This window comes from Hyperolius riggenbachi, chromosome 11, assembly GCF_040937935.1.
Source record: "Hyperolius riggenbachi isolate aHypRig1 chromosome 11, aHypRig1.pri, whole genome shotgun sequence".
NCBI classification, from domain to species: domain Eukaryota; kingdom Metazoa; phylum Chordata; class Amphibia; order Anura; family Hyperoliidae; genus Hyperolius; species Hyperolius riggenbachi.
Window position 1 is genome coordinate 20,297,765 of NC_090656.1, and position 23,429 is coordinate 20,321,193.

The 23,429-nt window shown below is 46.3% G+C and overlaps 1 protein-coding gene across 2 annotated transcripts in view; it reads right to left on the minus strand.

Annotated features, from left to right (window-relative positions):
* Positions 1-411: 411 nt before the first annotated feature.
* The window catches only part of DPY19L3 (dpy-19 like C-mannosyltransferase 3), a 115,664-nt gene continuing 92,646 nt past the window's right edge, over positions 412-23,429 (minus strand). For both annotated transcript variants that reach the window (XM_068261281.1, XM_068261280.1), the window contains exons 17-19: positions 14,090-14,222; positions 7,992-8,150; positions 412-3,651 (exon numbers count right to left, since the gene is read on the minus strand). In XM_068261281.1, coding sequence (XP_068117382.1) covers positions 3,481-3,651; positions 7,992-8,150; positions 14,090-14,222 — 463 coding nt within the window. In that variant the 3' untranslated portion in view covers positions 412-3,480. The remainder of the gene's footprint in view (positions 3,652-7,991; positions 8,151-14,089; positions 14,223-23,429) is intronic.

Below are 23,429 nucleotides of genomic sequence, written 5' to 3' on the forward strand. Positions count from 1 at the left end.
TATTTCATATGTACCCTGGCTGAACTTTCTATCGCTATAATTCAGAGATAAGTGAACAAACACCGCAATGTGCAGTCAGAACTGGCCTATCCCTCCCTCCTTTCTGGCCTGGAGCCGTTTACTGCAGTCAGGGCCGGCGCTACCATAGAGGCAAAAGGGGCATTTGCCCCGGGGCCCCAACCTTTGCTCGGGCCCCAGCAGCGCCGACCCTGCAATATTTTCTTCTGCCAGCCTGCCCACTCGCACTGCTCCTCGGGGCTCTGCTGCAATTACATTAGCGGCGATAATTACTTTATCCCCGTTGGGTGAGTGAGCGGGCAGCGGCTGCACTAGGAGACATGCTGTCTCCCTCCCACTCTATGACCCAGTGCGTGTTTACACATGACGCGCTGGGTCATAGAGTGGGAGGGAGACAGCATGTCTCCTAGTACAGCCGCTGCCCGCTCACTCACACGCTGGGTCATAGAGTGGGAGGGAGACAGCATGTCTCCTAGTGCAGCTGCTGCCCGCTCGCTCACGCGCTGGATCATACAGTGGGAGGGAGACAGCGTGTCTCCTAGTGCAGCCGCTGCCTGCTCGCTCACCCGACGGGGATAAGGTAATTATCGCTGCTAATGTAATTGCAGCAGGGCCCCGGGGAGCAAAGGGGTAATGGGGGGGGGCCCAACACTGAAGTTTGCCCCGGGCCACAGGGCCCCTTGAACCGGTCCTGACTGCAGTACTTAGAACTTTAACTTGCTAACTGTAGGGGGAACATATAAGATATTTGTAAAAAAAACACAACATAAACAAGATAAAATTTTAAAAAACACAATCTGTTGCCACAGTGTAAATTGCTCTTGGAGCTGTAGTGTAGGATCCACAAGCTGCCCAGATGCCCTCAGCCTCTTCTCAGAGCTCCGTGAGGTTCTCCAATCTCCACAGTCATTCCTCAGACAGTCATGTGTAACATCACCTTCTCTGTCCTTCCCATTGGTCCACTTCTGTGAAGAGCCACACCTTTGAGTGGTCAGGAGCTGGGAGGGGCGGGGTCAGGTAAGACCTTTTCAAGACAGTACTTTATACTGTATATTACAGTGCTCAGGATAACTAAAGGCTAATGCAAACAGTATTTTTTGTCTGACAATCTTGACCATTCTTGGTCATTTTGCCAGATGCTTGGCCCCACAGCTGGTGACATTTCATGCATGTTCAGGGGCAAGTTCAGTCCTGAGGGCAGGAGCCTGGGAACTGAACTAGAAGACTTCTTGCTGGGGGGTGAAGCCAAGTAATCCATTATGGCCATAACAGCTTTCTTGTATGGAGCGATTCCCTGCAGATTCAGTCACTCTGATCAAATCTGTTGGAAATTGATACCCCAACTCGCTGGCCCGATCGATAATTAGATTTCAGCTGAAAATCGATCAAATGGATAGAACGCCTCGGACGGAAACTATCAATTGGCAGCAGGTCGAGAGCTGCGGTAGATGGACAGCCAACAGCGTCGCACCACATCGAGCAGTGCAACGCAGTTCAAGGTTTTTAATAGATATCATGCTGAAATCTATAAACTATGAATATCTAGTGCGTGGAATGATTCAATCGCTCTCTGATCGAAGTTTGATCTGAAAGGAATCAATGTTTCGTTCACATCTGGTGCAAATCTATCATGGCCCGTTTCCACCAATGCAAATTCGCATTCATTTTCTGCATGCAGATTTGCATGACAATACAAGTCAATGGGCCTGTTTCCACTACAAACAGAATCTGCGCTCAGGACTGTGCAGAAAAATTCTGCACAGCAGAGCCATCAGAATTCGCACAATGCAAGCTTAGTGTGCGATGCGCATGTAATGTAATGAATAGGAAAGACGCCTGCGTTTTCGCCATGCGAATATTCCATGCAAATTTGCATCCGTTTTCGCGCAAATTTTAATTAAAAAACACGGCATGGTTAAGATTGCATATTTGGAAAAATATGCAAATTTTTTGCATAAAAATACACATACATATGCATACGAATTTGCATGCAAATTCGTTTACATGTTTTCCGCAAAGAAATCGCAACGCACTAATGGAAACATAGCCTCAGTGTATGGGCACCTTAACAGTATTTTCGGGTACCTGGAGTTGGAGTCGGTGGTTTCATAAACTGAGGAGTTGGATTTGGAGTACTTTTCTATCCATTCCATAGCCCTGCAAGGGCTGTGGAGTCGGAGTGAAAGAGTTTTCGGGATATATGGAGTCGGTGGTTTCATAAACTAAGGAGTCGGATGATTTTTGTACCGACTGCATAGCCCTGGCTGAAACGATCATGAATGAAAATTTTGTCCATCAAACCTCTTACTGTGCTCTCCAGTAATTCCAACACTACAGCCCCAGTAACATTCTGCACTGTGACTAGAGTCCACAGGTTCTCTTTAATCAATAAGGCGCTGCAAAGAACAACAAAGTGTGGTTACCGACAGGAACCAAAATGCTAATTCGGGCTTGCTTGCAAATTGTATGCAGCTTGGTATTAGTGTACACACAGCCAAGTAGTAATTGTTGACCACAGGGAGTGGGACACAATCCCTCTGGCGACAGTTTGGGGTTGAGTACCTTACAGAGGCGTTGCCAAGTTTCAGCCTCCCGACGCATCCTGTTGCCATGGCAGAGGCATGGCTGGTGCAGCGCACAATGAAGCAGTGTCCGGTGGGAGGGGTAAGTTGGAGTTGGCTGAGATGACTTGGCACTCTGGCTCTTTCAGTGACGCATCAGGGCAACTATATTCAGGCTAGAGTTGGCCAAGACTGGCCACCTCAGCTGAGAACAATCTAGCAAGTGTACCAGTCTTCAGGCCAATCCAAATCTACAGGAGGTGCAATTGACTGGCGTAATTCCAAGCTGCAATCTGTATGCAAGCCAGAATTATAGCATTTCGCTGGCGATCTAGTTATCAAGCAGCGTTCTAAATCTTACTAAAGGTCAAGTATCGAATGTAACTTTTTTTTTCTTTGAAATTGAGCCAATACTGTGAAAGGTTTTGTTTTCCTGACGAAGGACAGGATGACTCCCGAAAGCAAATCCTAAAACACAATTTGTTTGTGTATTACATTCTGTATTCTAAATTGTATGATGCTACGTGGGCACTAATATGGCTACAGTCATATTATTCATGATGGATCCTATTAAAAAATCTAAACTATATAACTAGCAAAGCATGATGGGAGACGCTATGGCACTGCCTGGTTTTGGCAAAACAAGGCTAAAACTGTGCAAGTCTGTCCGGAAGGTGTAATTGTCCAACTCCATCCTCCATTACAATTACTGCAATGTACAATGGATCCTACCTTCAAGTCAAAAACACTATAGAAACGCACAATAAGAAAACACTTGGTCTGGCCGAGGTGAGTACGTCTGGAGGCAAGGAGAATCCGGATCCCTCCTCTCTGGGAGGCGGAGTCCGTGCTGACCAATGAAAAGGAGCTCTGGACGACGTACTCCATCCTTCCTGTCCTCTTACTTGGGGTTGGATTTCCGGGACAGTCTGTAAACATGGAATGTTCTGTTCTTGAAGACCCTGGTGAAGTACTTTGTGTAGTCCGGGGAATCTCGTTTTATTTCATCGCAGAAGCGGGGGTGGGGGGACGGTCGTAGATCGGGGTCATTGTCCCCATCCCCATCCATTGTCTAAGGCAAACAAGAAAACAAGATACGGATGAACAGTGATGTGGCCCACTATTAACGATATCTGGTAAATGTATTGCTCCTTCATACAGTATAATGCAGTACTACATGCCTCTGAGTTGCTATGGTGACAGGGTGGAGCGCACCATGGTGACACAATATGTATTGCGTGCCACTGTATAACACCATATAACATGCACAGCTTGAAAAGGGACCTGAACTCTTGCACAGCAGACAAGGAAAACACATAGGGCTTGATTCACAAAGCGGTGCTAACTGCTAGCACGCTTGTGAAAAGCCCCTTAGCACGCCTAAAGATACTTTGCGCGCGCTAATTAGCGCTTGTGCGTAAAGTTTCACACTCGTGCGCTAAGTTTAGCGCTTCCCAGTGCGCGAAACCGGTGCATTGGATGCGCCCTAAACGTTTTGGGCGCATCGGGTGCGCCGTTTCACACGCACCGGGCAGTGCTAAACCTAGTGCGTGAACGCGAAACTTAACGCGCGAACTGATTTAGCTTGGTGCGTGCTAACTACTTAGCACCCTAGTTAGCACGCCCCAAGTCTTTAGGCGTGCTAACTAGGTTAGCACCACTTTGTGAATCAGGCCCATATAGTTGCTAAGAAATTGACTCTGTGCGTGTTTAGAGAGATCAGCCTGTGTAATCAGCTGATATCAGCAAGTAATCAGCAAGTGTAAATCAGGGCTGTCAGCTGTGCCTGAACTGTGTGAGGCCTCTTTTCCACGGACTGTTGAACTGTGTGCTCAGGAAGCAGTGACCAGGCAGCATCGAGTAGTTGTGAGAGTTTGAGAGGCTTTTCACTGACTATCAACAGTCCGTGGAAAAGAGGCCTGAAAGTGTGCAGGTGTTCTGGGCTAATATGTAAACACTGGAGGTTAACCCTTTCTGTGCTCCCAGGAATTCCAGGACGTAAACACTGCAGGATTTCTGTTGGAATTCTATAAGTTGTAACAAAGATTTTTTTTTCTGTAAAATTTATTATGCTGTCGCTTGTCTTTTAAAGCAGAGAGAAAGTTCTAAGTTTAGGTCCGCTTTAAAATAGAAACGTCCGACTGAAGCCTCCTACCTGAATGCTGCTAAATGTACGGTATGCAATTCCTGCTAGATTTGATACGGCAGACAAATGGTGTATTCCATTGCACCTGATTGGCTGATAGGCGGCCTGCTGATCAGATAAAGGTAGCTGGGAGTGTGCATTTGTTTTTTTTGTGTTTTGCAATCACTTGTGCAGGTAGTCAATTCAGGTGCAGCGTCTGTTTGGAAGCTTCTATTGTATCCCTGAGGCCTAGTGCACACCAGAGCGGTTCGGCTGCAGTTTGCGATCCGCTTGCGGGTGCGGATCTGCTAGGGTAATGTATTTCAATGGGCTGGTGCACACCAGAGCGGGAGGCGTTTTGCAGAAACGCATACTCCCGGGCTGCTGCAGATTTTGGATTGCGGATGCGTTTCTGCCTCAATGTTAAGTATAGGAAAAACGCAAACCGCTCTGAAAAACGGCACTTCAGAGCGGTTTGCCAGGCGTTTTTTGTTACAGTAGCTGTTCAGTAACAGCTTTACTGTAACAATACATGAAATCTACTATACCAAAACCGCTACACAAAACCGCAAAACGCTAGCTGAAACGCTGCAGAAAAAGAAGAAAAAGCGTTTCAAAATCTGCTAGCATTTTGCGGATCTGCTAGCGGTTTTTGGTGTGCACCGGGCCTCATTGCTTATTGTCTGTTGTGTATTGACTGTCACCCCATTGTCAGTTTTTGTAACCTTACTTATTGTACAGCGCTGCGTAATACGCTGACACTGTATAAATCTAAATAGTAATACAAATTCTCTGAAAAAATACTAAATAAAAATTTGCATTTAAATGCAAACAAAAACTGCACAACCGCTCATAAAAATTCAATCAAAAGAATTGCGCACGCAGATTTTCACATGCAGAAAATGCCTTGACAAATACGAAAGGCCCCTTTAATCAATACCTAATCCTAACCACTAATCATCTAGCATTGTCTTCTTCCCTGGCATCTAATCTAAGCACGGGGACCGAAGTCTTAAGAGGGTTGGTGCTAAATCTATTACTATCTGAACATCAGATGATGCAGCCAAATGATGCATTCCCAGCCAAAAACTCACTTGTGGCCATTAACCCCTATATGAGTGTCGTCATCACCTAAATGAATGCTGCTGAATCCAATGTGGTTGCCAAACTGCTTCCTGCCCTAATATCATCTTTTAAATTAATTTGTGACTTAAGGTGGCCATACATCAGGTGACTTGGTGTCCGATTGACCATCCAATTCGATTATTATAATCAAATTGTATGAAAATTGGTGCTGCCAATTGCATGCCCGACCGACAAACCGACCAATTTCAGGGCGGAAATTGGGCGCATGGTCGATCGCGCATGCCGCAGGATGTCGGGCCGAAGTTGGAGGGTTGGGTGTGCGGCGGCGATTTCCAGAAGGAGCGACAAGACAACGAAACCCCCGTCGCAATGTATAAATGTGCCCGGTGTGTGCATTTATACGTTACCTGTCCTGTTGCATTCTCTGTGCGATGTTCCGTAACCTCCGGGCAGCTCACCGTTCACGCTACTGGCACTTAGCGTCTGATGGCGTCGCATAGTGTCTGACGTCAGACACTATGCGCCAGTAGCGTGTACGGATAGCCGCCCAGAGGATTATGGACATTGCGTGGAGGCTGCTACAGGACAGGTAATTTATAAATGTACACATGGGGGGCACATTATACATTGGGGGCAGCGGTGGTGCGGACTTAGCCGATTGCCTGAAGATTTCATGCTGAAATGGGACGGGAATCGGCCTGTAGTGTATGGGCAGAATCCACAAAAAACAAATTTATCTCTATATCAGATTCGATTAGAGATAAATTTGTCAAAGCTGCCCATATCATCAGGTTATGGGTACCTTAAAGCCCCTGTACCTTCCCCCACTCTAATCTGTCAAGAAACGCTTCCCAATTACCAGCAGTCTGTACACTGTATACTATTATTTTCACTTAGCATTTTTTCTGATAATACAAATGAAGTTAAAGCTAATGTAAACCCACAAAGAAAACAAAAAACAGATACTTACCTAAGAAGAGGGAAGGCTCTGAGTCCTATAGAGCCTTCCAATTCCTCCTACGGTCCCCCTGTTCCAGCGATGTCATCCCGTTTGTATCCCCTGCCGCGGGAAACTTGAAAAGTCTTCAGGAGCACGAATGTGCCAAAAGACAGGCGGCTCTGTACTGCGCGTGCGTGAGCGCACAAGACAGGAGCAGTACAGAGCCCAAGACGGCACAGAGCAGTATTCGACCGATCGGTCAGAGACTGCTACATGGGTGACCGCCCAGGAACAACCAGAGCGTGAGAGGAGCGGGAAGACTCTATAAGGATCCAGAGCCTTCTCTCTCCATAGGTAAGTGTTTTTTTTAAATTAAATATAAAAATAATTATATATAAAATAATTATATAAAAATATTTTTTATTAATTAATGTTGAAATCGCATTCAATTATTTTGTGCTAAACACGATTTCTCTGCAATTTTTCTGCATTCCCGCTGACTTGCATTAAAACATGAGTCCTACACGAAAAAAAAGAGCTGCTGTCAGATTTTAAAATGCAGAGAAATCGCATACGAATGCATGCAAAATGCAAGGCCACTGAATAATACAGCTGTGCTGTGGCTGCTAGAAGCTTCCTCTCTCCGCAATGTGTGCCTCATTGTTACTCACCCATCTGCAATGCCGTAACTGTGATCTTCTCATCAGCCTGATCTGTGCTCTCTGTAATCCACTTTCGTCGTGTCTATTTTTAGATCAGACCTGACGTGCAGAGAGCAGATCACAGGGATTCAGCTCACAGACAGGCGAGTAATGCTGAGACACACAGTGCTGTGGAGTCTGGAGGGCAGAGGGGGAAGCAGGGGAAGAGGGCTGCAGCAATGCTACTTGAGGGTAGGAACATTTTATGCAAATCACTAGGAAGTCAACAGGAAACAAAAATACAAACTTTTTTTTTAAATGCATAAAAAAACAAACGCACTAAAATGCAGTACTTCTGACTCTCCATTGACTTTCATTATGTGTGTTTTAGATGCGTTTTTAGAAAACATGCAGCAAGACCAGCGTTTTTAAAAACCCACATTACAGAACGCAAACATATGCGTTTTTTCATGCAGCCCATTGACTTACATTATGTGCATTTTCCACAACGCTAGCGTTTCTGCCTAGTGTGTTTCTACCCTCATACTTGCCGGGAAAGGCTATGAACTGTCCCTTGTGAAGTAGGATGTAGAAAGTGTTACTCTATTGGTTGTCCTTACATGACCATTGTTGACATCCAGCAGATCTCGCAAGCGGCATCCTCTCCCGTGTCTCCTCTCGTAACATATACTGTCCTCTAATATGACGTAATCGGTGCCGAACGACCTCAGTATAGTGTGAACTTCCTCCCCAGACCTCTTGGCGTACACTTGGTAGACCTTGTAAGAGAGAAGTCAGGCACAACATAGTGATTATGGAGAAAAAACAGGCAAAATGAGAGAAAGAAAGAAGAACAAGAAAAAAAAAAAGGTTCTCATTAAAGAGAATGTAAAACAAAGGAACATAAGGATTTATACTTACCTGGGGCTTCTTCCAGCGTTGATCCCCGTCCTCCTGACCTCCTCTGCTGCAGTGGAGCCCATGATCCAGCCGGGTTGTGGGCCACTGCACATGCGTGGTCTTGCATGCAAATTGTCCCCAATCAGATAAATCTTATACGATTTTTTTGCAGGCGAAAATGTCACGCTACAGTGGAAACGTAGCCTTACAGTCCTTGTAAACTGTGCATGCGCAGAACGATCAGGGGTGCGCGCTGCCAGGACCACACATGCGCAGGGAATCTACTGGCCCACACTGCGGGAGAACGAGGGGGGGGGGGGGGGGAATCGGGAGTACACCGACAGAGCAGATGGACTATATGAGGCTGGAGGAAGCCCCAGATAAGTGTAAATAAATGCTTATGTTCTATTTGTCTCAGGTACTCTTTAAAGAAAATCTGTAATAAAGAAACCCTCTGGGGGATACTTACCTTGGGAGGGGGAAGCTTCTAGATCCTAATGAGGCTTCCCCGGTCCTCCGGTGTCCCAGCAATCCAGCGCCCCAAACCGCGGCGAGGTAAATATTTACCTACCGCGATCCTGCGCAGGCACATGAGCCGCTTTCTGTTCGGGTAAGGCGGAAATAGCTGACCTGATTGGATCCACTGTACTGCCTAGACGCGGTCCTTTTGCGCCTGCGCAGTAGAGTGGATACAATCAGGCTCGGCTATTTCCGTCTAGCCTAAACAGGAAGCCGCTATTGCGCCTGCGCAGGATCCCGGAGAGGTAAACTTATCACAACTTGTCGGGGGAGGCTTCAGGGGAGCCAGCGCTGGATTCCCCACAGCTACAGGGGAGGGGGAAGCCTCATTGGGATCCTGAGGCTTTCCCCTCCCAAGGTAAGTATACCTGCGTCATCTATAATAGGTGTATTTATGCTCACCTGAGGCTTCCTCCAGCCCCATGAGGTGTGTGGACTCCCTTGCCGTCCTCTTTGTACGCTCCGTTGTCTTGTAATCCACCCCAGTAATCTGGCCAGTCGCAGCCAGGCGTACACTTCTGCGCACGCTCCTGCCACGCTCCCGTGCCTGGAAGCGTTACTACCGTGCATAATGCTCCTGGCTGCCTGCATGCTTTTACCTACAGATGGGCAGTAAGAGTCTCCGGATTCCACCTTGTATACTAGGCCTGAACGATTTTGGGAAAAGATTGAATCACACGATTTCTGTCAGAAATTGCGATTTCGATTCACGATTTTCTTCAAATCAAGCTTTATCACTAATTTAACAATGTGCACAGTAACTAAGGAACAGCTAAGGAATAGCACCTTAGTTTCACAGTATCCCCACTGCAGCTTTGCAGAATGCAGAAAGAACACCAGTCAGTCACACAGCAGTCATTATCACGCTGACACACTGTGCAGCGTAGCAGAGGCTTGAATGACAGGAGTTTGGGCGGAGTCTGCTGCCCATGTTACAGTTTGATTGGCATGTGGGCGGAGTCTGCTGCCCGCCTAGCAAATGATGTTTAAGCACAGGGGAGGAGGGAGTTGCCTAGTGAGAGCCAGTCTGCTGCCCATCACACCACTTAAGTGACACAAATCACAAAAGGTGATTGTCAACAATCAGAAGACTCAGCCTGCCACCTCCCCAGCTTATGATGTGGAGGTCTGGGTGGGAGCGAGGAGTGAGACGTGGGGACAGAGTGTGAGAGCAGATGTGGGCGGAGTCAGCCGCTCGTAATACAAGGTGATTGACAGCCTTGTGGGCGGGGTCTGCCGCACGCCCAGCTAATGCTCCGGAGATGTTGGGAGGAGTGAGCCGCACGAGTGAGAGCCTGTGGGCGGCGACTGTTTGCCGCCCACTGCACTGATTGGTTACACACTCGGCGGAAGTTAGGGGAGAGAGTGAGCCAGCTGCACTCGGAAAACGAGTGACGAACGCTGGTGCTGAGCCGCCGCAAACCGCCGCTAAACAGACTGGGACAGTGGACTGCTGGCCTGAATGCAGAGGGGGTAAAAATCGTTGCCATGGCGATCACGGAATCGTCATTTCCGTGATCGCGATTTCGATCGAAAAACGATTTATCGTTCAGCCCTATTGTATGCTTATTTCATGCAAACTCTATGCAGCTTAGAAAGGGGCCACATGTACCTGCTGATTATGATTGGCCCTATTCTAAGCCGTATACAATTTGCATTACATTTGCATGTGAGCGGGAATACTTAGCAATTTATTGATCATCTCTAGGGAACACCAGACTTACAAGATGCTCCATTTTGCGTGTCATGCTGGGATCACACGATGCAATTTTCCGACCAATCGGCGGGTATCGGACGATTATTTCTGACATGTCTGATCTGTTTCCGATTTGAGAAAGGGATCGATTTTGCAAAGTTATCATTGGAAAATTGATTCCTCAAACGATCGGGAGCAGTTTGGACAGGAAGTTGTGCTGCGTGTACATGTCCGATCACCCGTCGATCGGGGGGGAAATTGCATCATGTGTTCCCAGCATCAGGGTTGGTGAATGAGATGCAAATATTCCGGGTTGATGCAGGAGTATGCAAATCATGTACACAAATGTATAAAGCTTGAAAACGGACTGATCTTAATCTCAGCAGGATATGACTGGCCAATTTTAATGCTGCATACATTTTAATGCTGCATACATTTTGCAACTATGATCATCTCATTGACCATACCTAGTGGCGACATTTCATAAGGAGTCCCCTCCCCTCCTGTAGCTAAATTATGACATGTAAGTAAAGCTAAAAGGGCGTCCTTCAAAACTGCAGCACTCAGAAGTAACAGTGATGCTCAGAAAGCAGAACACAAGAGTCTTTGCACAACAACAAGGTGCTACAATGAAAACTATGCTTGCATGTAATATTCAATATGAATATTCAGATCATATTAATAAAGCCTGCTTACACTAAAAGTTGGCTAATTAATTTAAAGGGAATCTGAAGTGAAAAAAAAACTTATGATATAATGATTTACATTGGTAGTACAGCTAAGAAATAAAACATTAATAGCAGAGATATGAGTCTAATATTGTTTCCAGTACAGGAAGAGTTAAGAAACTCCAGTTGTTATCTATGCAAAAGAGCCACTGATCTCTCCGACTTTCAAAGTTGCAGAGAGCTCTGTCTTCTGAAGCTTATTATCTCAAGTTTCTGTCTGTTTTTTTTTCTGCTGAGGAAAGTTCAAAAGTTCACCGGCCTGCTCTGTGAAATCATTTAAAATAATGAGTGTAGTGTGTAAACTGCAAATATTAGAGAATGATGCAATGTTATATCTGCCATGTACTGATGAGGGCCAAAAGCCCGAAACAGGCTGTCTACATGTGGGGTTGGTGTGGCTGTGTAATATTTAAAGCTATAAGCTTGCTATACACCAGCGGTTCTGGATGCTTGCTTTGCTTACAGGGGCGAAAGGGGATAATTTGCATATTCAGTAGTGGTGCATTGTGGGTAACCACAAATGTTCACTTATAGCTGAGTTATTGCAAATTACCTTCTGTTTTAAGAAGGCAAATTTCACCAAGCTTTGCTTATTAGTAGGAGGACTTTTCTGTCTCTTTTCTCCCCCTATACATTCCTAGTGGTTTGGGTCACCCCGAGCTGCTTGGTTACTCTGTTAAAAAAAACAAAAACTATATAATATGATGAAATATAAAAATAAAAATATGAGAATATGTTCTTTTCTACAAAAGTTCTAGTAATTATCAGTACTACACAACCAATTCATTATATAATAATTTATTTTTTTCGCTTCAGTGCCACTTTAAATTAAGTAATTTAAAAAAAACTGAATGCACAAGTTCAGATTAACACTAGCTGACATAACTAATGATAATTTGACCATAAAATAATATGACTATTTCCCCTTTACACTTAAAGCTGGTGCACAGGCTAGCGTGTTCTCAGCCGCTTAGGACAGTCTCTGCTTGGAACCTAATGAGACATCTGGAGTGCCGGATCCTCTAGGCCAGAGGTGTCAAACTCAAATAGAAAGTGGGCCAAAATTAAAGACAGTGACCAAGTCGTGGGTCAACTTCAATGTCTAGTGGCCACCTCCCTGCCTTATTAAGCTCCCTAGTGTCTAATGGCCCCTTCTGCTAGTCAGTTCCCTGGTGTCTATTGACCCCCTACCCTTTACAGTTTCCTGGTGTCTAGTGGCTTCCCTCCCTTCCATATACGGTTCCCTGGTATCTAGTGGCTCCCCTCCCTCCCATATACAGTTCCTTGGAGTCTAGTGCCTTCCTCCTCCCTCCCTTAGACAGTTCCCTGGTTTCTAGTGGCTTCTCTCCCTCCCATATGCAGTTCCCTGGTGTCAAGTGCCCCTCCCTCATATGGCTTCCCTGGTGAACTAGAGCTTTACTCCTAATATAGCTTCTCTGGTGGTCTAGAGTGGGCCAAACATAATGCAAAGTGGGGAAACCCCTTGTGGGCCAAATTTGATGGTTCTGCAGGCCAGATCTGGCCCCAGATTTTAACATGCATGCTCCAGGCTGAGCTCATTGTTCCTCCCCTTACCCCTCCCACTGGAATCATGCGCCCTGTCATTGTCCCACCTCAATCACCCATAGCAACAGAACTATGACACTTTTCTTTGATCTGACACCCAAGAGATCGATGCTTGGGGAAAATAATCTTCACACGTGTGTCTACGTACCTTAAAGGAAACCTGAGAGAGGGAGGAATATTCAGGCTGACATACTTCTTTAAAATGTAAACACTTCTCGTTACCCATCTGCCCTGCTGATAATCTGACTCTTGTACTTTTAGCCATAGACCCTGAACAAGCATGCAGATCAGATGTTTTTGCTAAAAAAGCTACATGCTTGTTTCAGGTGTGTGATTTAGCCCCTACTAATCAGCAGGACTGCCAGGTAACTGGTATTTTTTTAAGAGGAAATAAATATGGCAGCCTCTGTATCCCTCTCGCTGAAGGATCCCTTTAAAGCGGACCTGTACTCTTGCACAGGAGAGAAGAAAAAACACAGAGAAATCTCTCTTGTGTGTTTATAAAGAACAGCCTGTCTAATTCTCTCTTATCAGCAATTAATGAGCCAGTGTAATTTGAGCAAGCTTTCTGCAGAGGTTTGAACTAATATGTAAGCAGGAGGTTAACCCTTTCTATGCTCTCAGGATACCAGGAAGTAACCACAATGCAGCATCTCTGTAGGTGCCCTATAAGCTGTAACAAAGGAATGTTTTTTCTTTAAAGGTCATTATGCTGCTGCTTATCTTTTAGAGCAGAGAAGGTGTTCTGAGTTCAGGTCCGCTTTAAAGGACACCCGAGGCGAAAATAAACTAATGAAATAAACAATTGTATCTATTTTCCTTCTCCTAAAAATGACTTTTTAAGATATTCCCCAGTATTATTTTATGTTTAAAACTAATTTTTAAGTTTTAACTGTTTTATTGTTTTTGCTCAATGACACATTCATGTATGTATGCAAGAGCTAAAATCTAGGAACTATTGACCCTTTTGATCTCTTTCCTGCTCTCAGAAGCCATTTTCTGCTAGGAAAGTGTTTTATAGTTGGAATTTCTTATCAGTGAGGGTCACACTGTACTCACTTCCTGTCTGAGTCAGGACTGAGTCAGCCACTTACATACCTGATATTTAACTCTTTGAGGCAGAGAAAGAAAAAAAGGAACACAGCATAGTTATTTGTGTGCTTGTCACTGTACATACACATGTCTATCTCATTATGTCACATGTCACTTTGGGTATCCTTTAAGTACACGTTTACATTAACAATGTGAGGCTGATGATAATCCCGATACCCCCAAACCGTTAGCTATGAGTTGCCCCCAAATATCTCACCTCCATGGTCCTGTCCCGCAGGGTCTTGTCCTCATAATGCGGGTGATTAGTCAGCACTCTCCCAGTGCAGAGTTTAACCCCGGCCAGAAGCTGCATGCTCCCCGCAAACACAGCATTCTTAGGGGTGTCTGACCTTTACCAAGAAGAGAAATAATGGTCACTGTTAAAAATGCGAGGCTGAAAATTACACACTGTTTTACAACCTCCTATTTATCATAGAACAAATAAGATCACACAGCAAATTGCAAATGTAAAGACTGTGAGCAGTTCTATGACCCCCTAGTTATTATTTATTATCAATAAAGTAACAAGAAATCTAATTGTGCCATACAATGTAAAACATTAGGAAAGCCTATAAAACACATTATTAGTAAGCTGTATATGAGGTGTGTGTATAATGTCAGGTAGTGGAGGAGGAAGCAGTGCTGGATCAGTAAGCTGTGTATGAGGTGACAGCGTGCGTCTTGTCAGATAGTGGAGGAGGAAGCAGCGCTGGATCAGTAAGCTGTATATAAGGTGACAGTGTGTGTCTTGTCAGATAGTGGAGGAGGAAGCAGTGCTGGATCAGTGAGCTGTATATAAGGTGACAGTGTGTGTCTTGTCAGATAGTGGAGGAGGAAGCAGTGCTGGATCAGTAAGCTGTATATAAGGTGACAGTGTGTGTTGTCAGATAGTGGAGGAGGAAGCAGCGCTGGATCAGTAAGCTGTATATAAGGTGACAGTGTGTGTCTTGTCAGATAGTGGAGGAGGAAGCAGCGCTGGATCAGTAAGCTGTATATAAGGGGACAGTGTGCGTCTTGTCAGATAGTGGAGGAGGAAGCAGCGCTGGATCAGTAAGCTGTATATAAGGTGACAGTGTGTCTTGTCAGATAGTGGAGGAGGAATCAGCGCTGGATCAGTAAGCTGTATATAAGGTGACAGTATGTGTCTTGTCAGGTAGTGGAGGAGGAAGCAGTGCTGGATCAGTAAGCTGTATATGAGGTGACAGTGCTGTGTCTTGTCAGATAGTGGAGGAGGAAGCAGCGCTGGGCCAGTAAGTTGTATATAAGGGGACAGTGTGCGTCTTGTCAGATAGTGGAGGAGGAAGCAGCGCTGGATCAGTAAGCTGTATATAAGGGGACAGTGTGCGTCTTGTCAGATAGTGGAGGAGGAAGCAGCACTGGATCAGTAAGCTGTATATAAGGTGACAGTGTGTGTCTTGTCAGATAGTGGAGGAGGAAGCAGCGCTGGATCAGTAAGCTGTATATAAGGTGACAGTGTGTGTCTTGTCAGATAGTGGAGGAGGAAGCAGCGCTGGGCCAGTAAGCTGTATATAAGGTGGCAGTGTGTGTACTGTCAGATAGTGGAGGAGGAAGCAGCGCTGGATCAGTAAGCTGTATATAAGGTGGCAGTGTGTGTACTGTCAGATAGTGGAGGAGGAAGCAGCGCTGGATCAGTAAGCTGTATATAAGGTGACAGTGTGTGTCTTGTCAGATAGCGGAGGAGGAAGCAGCGCTGGATCAGTGAGCTGTATATAAGGTGACAGTGTGTGTCTTGTCAGATAGTGGAGGAGGAAGCAGCACTGGGTCAGTAAGCTGTATATAAGGTGACAGTGTGTGTCTTGTCAGGTAGTGGAGGAGGAAGCAGTGCTGGATCAGTAAGCTGTATATGAGGTGACAGTGCTGTGTCTTGTCAGATAGTGGAGGAGGAATAAGCGCTGGATCAGTAAGCTGTATATAAGGTGACAGTGTGTGTCTTGTCAGATAGCGGAGGAGGAAGCAGCGCTGGATCAGTGAGCTGTATATAAGGTGACAGTGTGTGTCTTGTCAGATAGTGGAGGAGGAAGCAGCGCTGGATCAGTAAGCTGTATATAAGGTGACAGTGTGTCTTGTCAGATAGTGGAAGAGGAAGCAGCGCTGGATCAGTAAGCTGTATATAAGGCGACAGTATGTGTCTTGTCAGATAGCGGAGGAGGAAGCAGCGCTGGATCAGTAAGCTGTATATAAGGTGACAGCGTGTGTCTTGTCAGATAGTGGAGGAGGAAGCAGCGCTGAATCAGTTAGCTGTATATAAGGTGACAGTGTGTGTCTTGTCAGATAGTGGAGGAGGAAGCAGCGCTGGATCAGTAAGCTGTATATAAGGTGACAGTGTGTCTTGTCAGATAGTGGAAGAAGAAGCAGCGCTGGATCAGTAAGCTGTATATAAGGCGACAGTATGTGTCTTGTCAGATAGCGGAGGAGGAAGCAGCGCTGGATCAGTAAGCTGTATATAAGGTGACAGTATGTGTCTTGTCAGAGAGTGGAGGAGGAAGCAGTGCTGGATCAGTAAGCTGTATATAAGGTGACAGTGTGTCTTGTCAGATAGAGGAGGAGGAAGCAGCGCTGGATCAGTAAGCTGTATATAAGGTGACAGTTTGTGTCTTGTCAGCTACTGGAGGAGGAAGCAGCACTGGATCAGTAAGCTGTATATGAGGTGATAGTGCTGTGTCTTGTCAGACAGTGGAGGAGGAAGCAGCGCTGGATCAGTAAGCTGTATATAAAATGATAGTGTGTGTCTTGTCAGATAGTGGAGGAGGAAGCAGCGCTGGGTCAGTAAGCTGTATATAAGGTGACACCGTGTGTCTTGTCAGATAGTGGAGGAGGAATCAGCGCTGGATCAGTAAGCTGTATATAAGGCGACAGTATGTGTCTTGTCAGATAGCGGAGGAGGAAGCAGCGCTGGTTCAGTAAGCTGTATATAAGGTGACAGCGTGTGTCTTGTCAGATAGTGGAAGAGGAAGCAGCGCTGGATCAGTAAGCTGTATATAAGGTGAAAGTGTGTGTCTTGTCAGATAGTGGAGGAGGAAGCAGCGCTGGATCAGTAAGCTGTATATAAGGTGACAGTGTGTCTTGTCAGATAGTGGAGGAGGAAGCAACGCTGGATCAGTAAGCTGTATATAAAGTGGCAGCGTGTGTCTTGTCAGATAGTGGAGGAGGAAGTAGCGCTGGATCAGTAAGCTGTATATAAGGTGACAGTGTGTCTTGTCAGATAGTGGAGGAGGAAGCAGTGCTGGGTCAGTAAGCTGTATATAAGGAGACACTGTGTCTTGTCAGATAGTGGAGGAGGAAGCAGCGCTGGATCAGTAAGCTGTATATAAGGTGACAGTGTGTGTCTTGTCAGATAGTGGAGGAGGAAGCAGCGCTGGATCAGTAAGCTGTATATAAGGTGACAGTGTGTGTGTCTTGTCAGGTAGTGGAGGAGGAAGCAGCGCTGGATCAGTAAGCTGTATACAAGGTGACAGTGTGCGTCTTGTCAGATAGTGGAGGAGGAAGCAGCGCTGGATCAGTAAGCTGTATATAAGGTGACAGTGTGTGTCTTGTCAGATAGTGGAGGAGGAAGCAGCGCTGGATCAGTAAGCTGTATATAAGGTGACCGTGTGTCTTGTTAGATAGTGGAGGAGGAAGCAGTGCTGGATCAGTAAGCTGTATATAAGGTGACAGTATGTGTCTTGTCAGATAGCGGAGGAGGAAGCAGCGCTGGATCAGTAAGCTGTATATAAGGTGACAGCGTGTGTCTTGTCAGATAGTGGAGGAGGAAGCAGCGCTGGATCAGTAAGCTGTATATAAGGTGACAGCGTGTGTCTTGTCAGATAGTGGAGGAGGAAGCAGCGCTGGATCAGTAAGCTGTATATAAGGTGACAGTGTGTGTCTTGTCAGATAGTGGAGGAGGAAGCAGTGCTGGATCAGTAAGCTGTATATAAGGTGACAGTGTGTGTCTTGTCGAATAGTGGAGGACGACGCAGGGCTGGGTCAGTAAGCTGTATAGAAGGTGACAGTGTGTGTCTTGTGAGATAGTGGAGGAGGAAGCAGTGCTGGATCAGTAGCTGTATATAAGGTGACAGTGTGTGTCTTGTCAGATAGTGGAGGAGGAAGCAGTGCTGGATCAGTAAGCTGTATATAAGGTGACAGTGTGTGTCTTGTCAGATAGCGGAGGAGGAAGCAGCGCTGGATCAGTAAGCTGTATATAAGGTGACAGCGTGTGTCTTGTCAGATAGTGGAGGAGGAAGCAGTGCTGGGTCAGTAAGCTGTATATGAGGGGACACTGTGTGTCTTGTCAGATAGTGGAGGAGGAAGCAGTGCTGGATCAGTAAGCTGTATATAAGGTGGCAGTGTGTGTGTTTTGTCAGACAGTGGAGGAGGAAGCAGCGCTGGATCAGTAAGCTGTATATAAGGTGACAGTGTGTGTCTTGTCAGATAGTGGAGGAGGAAGCAGCACTGGATCAGTAAGCTGTATATAAGGTGACAGTGTGTGTCTTGTCAGATAGTGGAGGAGGAAGCAGTGCTGGATCAATAGCTGTATATAAGGTGACAGTGTGTGTCTTGTCAGATAGCGGAGGAGGAAGCAGCGCTGGATCAGTAAGCTGTATATAAGGTGACAGCGTGTGTCTTGTCAGATAGTGGAGGAGGAAGCAGTGCTGGGTCAGTAAGCTGTATATGAGGGGACACTGTGTGTCTTGTCAGGTAGTGGAGGAGGAAGCAGCACTGGATCAGTGAGCTGTATATAAGGTGACAGTGTGTCTTGTCAGACAGTGGAGGAGGAAGCAGTGCTGGATCAGTAAGCTGTATATAAGGTGACAGTGTGTTGTCAGATAGTGGAGGAGGAAGCAGCGCTGGATCAGTAAGCTGTATATAGGGTGGCAGTGTGCGTCTTGTCAGATAGTGGAGGAGGAAGCAGCGCTGGATCAGTAAGCTGTATATAAGGTGACAGTGTGTGTCTTGTCAGATAGTGGAGGAGGAAGCAGCGCTGGATCAGTGAGCTGTATATAAGGTGGCAGTGTGTGTCTTGTCAGGTAGTGGAGGAGGAAGCAGCGCTGGATCAGTAAGCTGTATATAAGGTGACACCGTGTGTCTTGTCAGATCGTGGAGGAGGAAGCAGCGCTGGATCAGTGAGCTGTATATAAGGTGGCAGTGTGTGTCTTGTCAGGTAGTGGAGGAGGAAGCAGCGCTGGATCAGTAAGCTGTATATAAGGTGACAGCGTGTGTCTTGTCAGATAGTGGAGGAGGAAGCAGTGCTGGGTCAGTAAGCTGTATATGAGGGGACACTGTGTGTCTTGTCAGGTAGTGGAGGAGGAAGCAGCACTGGATCAGTGAGCTGTATATAAGGTGACAGTGTGTCTTGTCAGACAGTGGAGGAGGAAGCAGTGCTGGATCAGTAAGCTGTATATAGGGTGGCAGTGTGCGTCTTGTCAGATAGTGGAGGAGGAAGCAGCGCTGGATCAGTAAGCTGTATATAAGGTGACAGTGTGTGTCTTGTCAGATAGTGGAGGAGGAAGCAGTGCTGGATCAGTAAGCTGTATATAAGGTGGCAGTGTGTGTGTTTTGTCAGACAGTGGAGGAGGAAGCAGCGCTGGATCAGTAAGCTGTATATAAGGTGACAGTGTGTGTCTTGTCAGATAGTGGAGGAGGAAGCAGCACTGGATCAGTAAGCTGTATATAAGGTGACAGTGTGTGTCTTGTCAGATAGTGGAGGAGGAAGCAGTGCTGGATCAATAGCTGTATATAAGGTGACAGTGTGTGTCTTGTCAGATAGCGGAGGAGGAAGCAGCGCTGGATCAGTAAGCTGTATATAAGGTGACAGCGTGTGTCTTGTCAGATAGTGGAGGAGGAAGCAGTGCTGGGTCAGTAAGCTGTATATGAGGGGACACTGTGTGTCTTGTCAGGTAGTGGAGGAGGAAGCAGCACTGGATCAGTGAGCTGTATATAAGGTGACAGTGTGTCTTGTCAGACAGTGGAGGAGGAAGCAGTGCTGGATCAGTAAGCTGTATATAAGGTGACAGTGTGTTGTCAGATAGTGGAGGAGGAAGCAGCGCTGGATCAGTAAGCTGTATATAGGGTGGCAGTGTGCGTCTTGTCAGATAGTGGAGGAGGAAGCAGCGCTGGATCAGTAAGCTGTATATAAGGTGACAGTGTGTGTCTTGTCAGATAGTGGAGGAGGAAGCAGTGCTGGATCAGTAAGCTGTATATAAGGTGGCAGTGTGTGTGTTTTGTCAGACAGTGGAGGAGGAAGCAGCGCTGGATCAGTAAGCTGTATATAAGGTGACAGTGTGTGTCTTGTCAGATAGTGGAGGAGGAAGCAGCACTGGATCAGTAAGCTGTATATAAGGTGACAGTGTGTGTCTTGTCAGATAGTGGAGGAGGAAGCAGTGCTGGATCAGTAAGCTGTACATAAAATGATAGTGTGTGTCTTGTCAGATAGTGGAGGAGGAAGCAGTGCAGGATCAGTAAGCTGTATATAAGGTGACAATGTGTGTCTTGTCAGATAGTGGAGGAGGGAGCAGCGCTGGGTCAGTAAGCTGTATATAAGGTGACAGTGTGTGTCTTGTCAGACAGTGGAGGAGGAAGCAGTGCTGGATCAGTAAGCTGTATATAAGGTGGCAGTGTGTGTCTTGTCAGATAGTGGAGGAGGAAGCAGTGCTGGATCAGTAAGCTGTATACAAGGTGACAGTGTGTGTCTTGTCAGACAGTGGAGGAGGAAGCAGCACAGGATCAGTAAGCTGTATATGAGGTGACAGTGTGTGTCTTGTCAGATTGTGGAGGAGGAAGCAGCGCAGGATCAGTAAGCTGTATATGAGGTGACAGTGTGTGTCTTGTCAGATAGTGGAGGAGGAAGCAGCGCTGGATCAGTAAGCTGTATATAAGGTGGCAGTGTGTGTCTTGACAGATAGTGGAGGAGGAAGCAGCGCTGGATCAGTAAGCTGTATATAAGGTGGCAGTGTGTGTCTTGTCAGATAGTGGAGGAGGAAGCAGCGCTGGATCAGTAAGCTGTATATAAGGTGACAGTGTGTGTCTTGTCAGATAGTGGAGGAGGAAGCAGTGCTGGATCAGTAAGCTGTATATAAGGTGACACCGTGTGTCTTGTCAGATAGTGGAGGAGGAAGCAGCGCTGGATCAGTGAGCTGTATATAAGGTGGCAGTGTGTGTCTTGTCAGGTAGTGGAGGAGGAAGCAGCGCTGGATCAGTAAGCTGTATATAAGGTGACACCGTGTGTCTTGTCAGATCGTGGAGGAGGAAGCAGCGCTGGATCAGTGAGCTGTATATAAGGTGGCAGTGTGTGTCTTGTCAGGTAGTGGAGGAGGAAGCAGCGCTGGATCAGTAAGCTGTATATAAGGTGACAGCGCGTCTTGTCAGATAGTGGAGGAGGAAGCAGCGCTGGATCAGTAAGCTGTATATAAGGGGACAGTGTGTGTCTTGTCAGATAGTGGAGGAGGAAGCAGCGCTGGATCAGTAAGCTGTATATAAGGTGACAGTGTGTGTCTTGTCAGATAGTGGAGGAGGAAGCAGCGCTGGATCAGTAAGCTGTATATAAGGTGACAGTGTGTGTCTTGTCAGATAGTGGAGGAGGAAGCAGCGCTGAATTAGTAAGCTGTATATAAGGTGACAGTGTGTCTTGTCAGATAGTGGAGGAGGAAGCAGTGCTGGATGCATTATATAAGCACCTCAATGGGTAGCAGAGCTCATATATATGCATTTCAAAGGCGCTGTTTGTCTGTATGGCAGAGTTCTGCTATAAGCTGATCTCAATCATATATAAAGTTAAGAACCCATAAAACGGAAGTCTATAGATTGTGTTGAAGCGACCTGTTTGTCTTTGTCAGCGGCGCTATGAATGGCTCGCTCATAAATTTCCAGCGGGTACCATAAACACGGCTGGCGCTTCTCCAGATACCTGCCATCTGATCCCAGGCGCCGATTGTTCGCGAGACAAATATCTGCAGGTTTCCAGGGCAGATTTACATCGGGAAGAGCAGCGTGGACATCCTGCCGAGTCAGCAGTTCCTCCCGGACGAGGACGATATAAAACACATATTACAGTTTTATACCAGTTACATCCACTCCAACATCAACTGCTCTCCAGAGGGCGGGACGCGGCAGGCATTAGCCGGCTTTAAATAGGATGATGGCTTTAAACATCTTGTCACCAGAACAGTTCATCATAAAAAACATCAATAGTTATTTCAGAAATCGCCGACAGCGGCTTTTTCACGTTTTCAAGGACGCTGCATCCTCTGGCGAGGCGCCTGTGGATTAGCATTAAGCAGATGTGGTGCCATTCTTCAAGTTCGCAAAGAGCTGGCGAGCCGGGGGATAGGCGGCAATAACATTACCCACAACCGGCGAGGAAGGCTGAGGATGGGCTGTGCAAATGAGATTTTAGCTTCTGGAATAGCTCGGCAGCTGTAGTGGGAAGGAATGTTGTATTCTGCGCTATAAAACTAAACTGGAAAAAAAAAAAGTACTAGGTCCACCGTGTTTATTCTTAAAGTGCACCCGAACTCAGAACTTCCTCTCTGATCTAAAAGATAAGCAACAGCATAATAACCTTTAAAAATATTTCTTTGTTACAGCTTACAGAACTCCTGCAATAAATCTGCAGTGCATTTACTTCCTGCTTTCATGGAAACAGACATCGGGTTAGCAGCCTGTGTTTATATATTAGCTGCTCTGCTGAGGGAGCCAGCTGACACTGCTAAGAGATCAAATTACACTTGTGATTAGCCACAGATGAGGGGGGAATTAGACAGACGTTTCACTCTAAATACATGGAGGGTGCATTTCTCTAGGTTTTCCTTCTGTCCTGTGCAAGAGTTCAGGTCCACTTTAACCACTTCGGGACCATAGGCTTACACCCCCTAGTGACCGGGCAATTTTTTTTACAATTCAGGCCACTGCAGCTTTAAGTGCTCGCTGCAGGGCTGTACAACTCAGCACACAAGTGATTTCCCCCCCCCCCCCCACCCACCTTCCTTTGGCGGGCTCTGATCTCTGCTGCCTTGTTTATTTATTTTATTAGGTTGTTTTTGTTTTTTTAAATAAATGTTGCCATTTTTACTTATCCCCTCCCTCCCCCGCCCGCCAGTCAATCAAATTGATCAGCTCTCATAGGCATTTAGCCTATGAGAGCCGATTGCCTTTGTGCCTCCCCAGGGGACAGCCAAGTGACATGGCCTTTTCCCAGTACAGCGCTGCCGTAGATCGCAGCGCTGGATGGCCCCCACGACTTATCGCCAATTGGCGTTACACGGTCCTGGGGGAGCTGCCGTGTTCACGCCAATTGGCGTGAGGCAATCTTTAGGTAGTTAAACTTAGAGCTTCCTCTCTGCTCTAAAAGGTTAGACACAGATTGATAACCTTTTTTGAAAACAAATGTATTCATTACAATTTATGGAAGATTCTATTAAAAAAAAATAAAAATAAATAAAAAACCCACAACCCTGCAGTTTCACATTTTTCAGAAGGCACTAAAAGGGTTAAGCCTCTGTGTTTACTATAAAGGCCCATACACACGTCGGATACACACGCCCGGTGGATCGCTCAAGACCAGT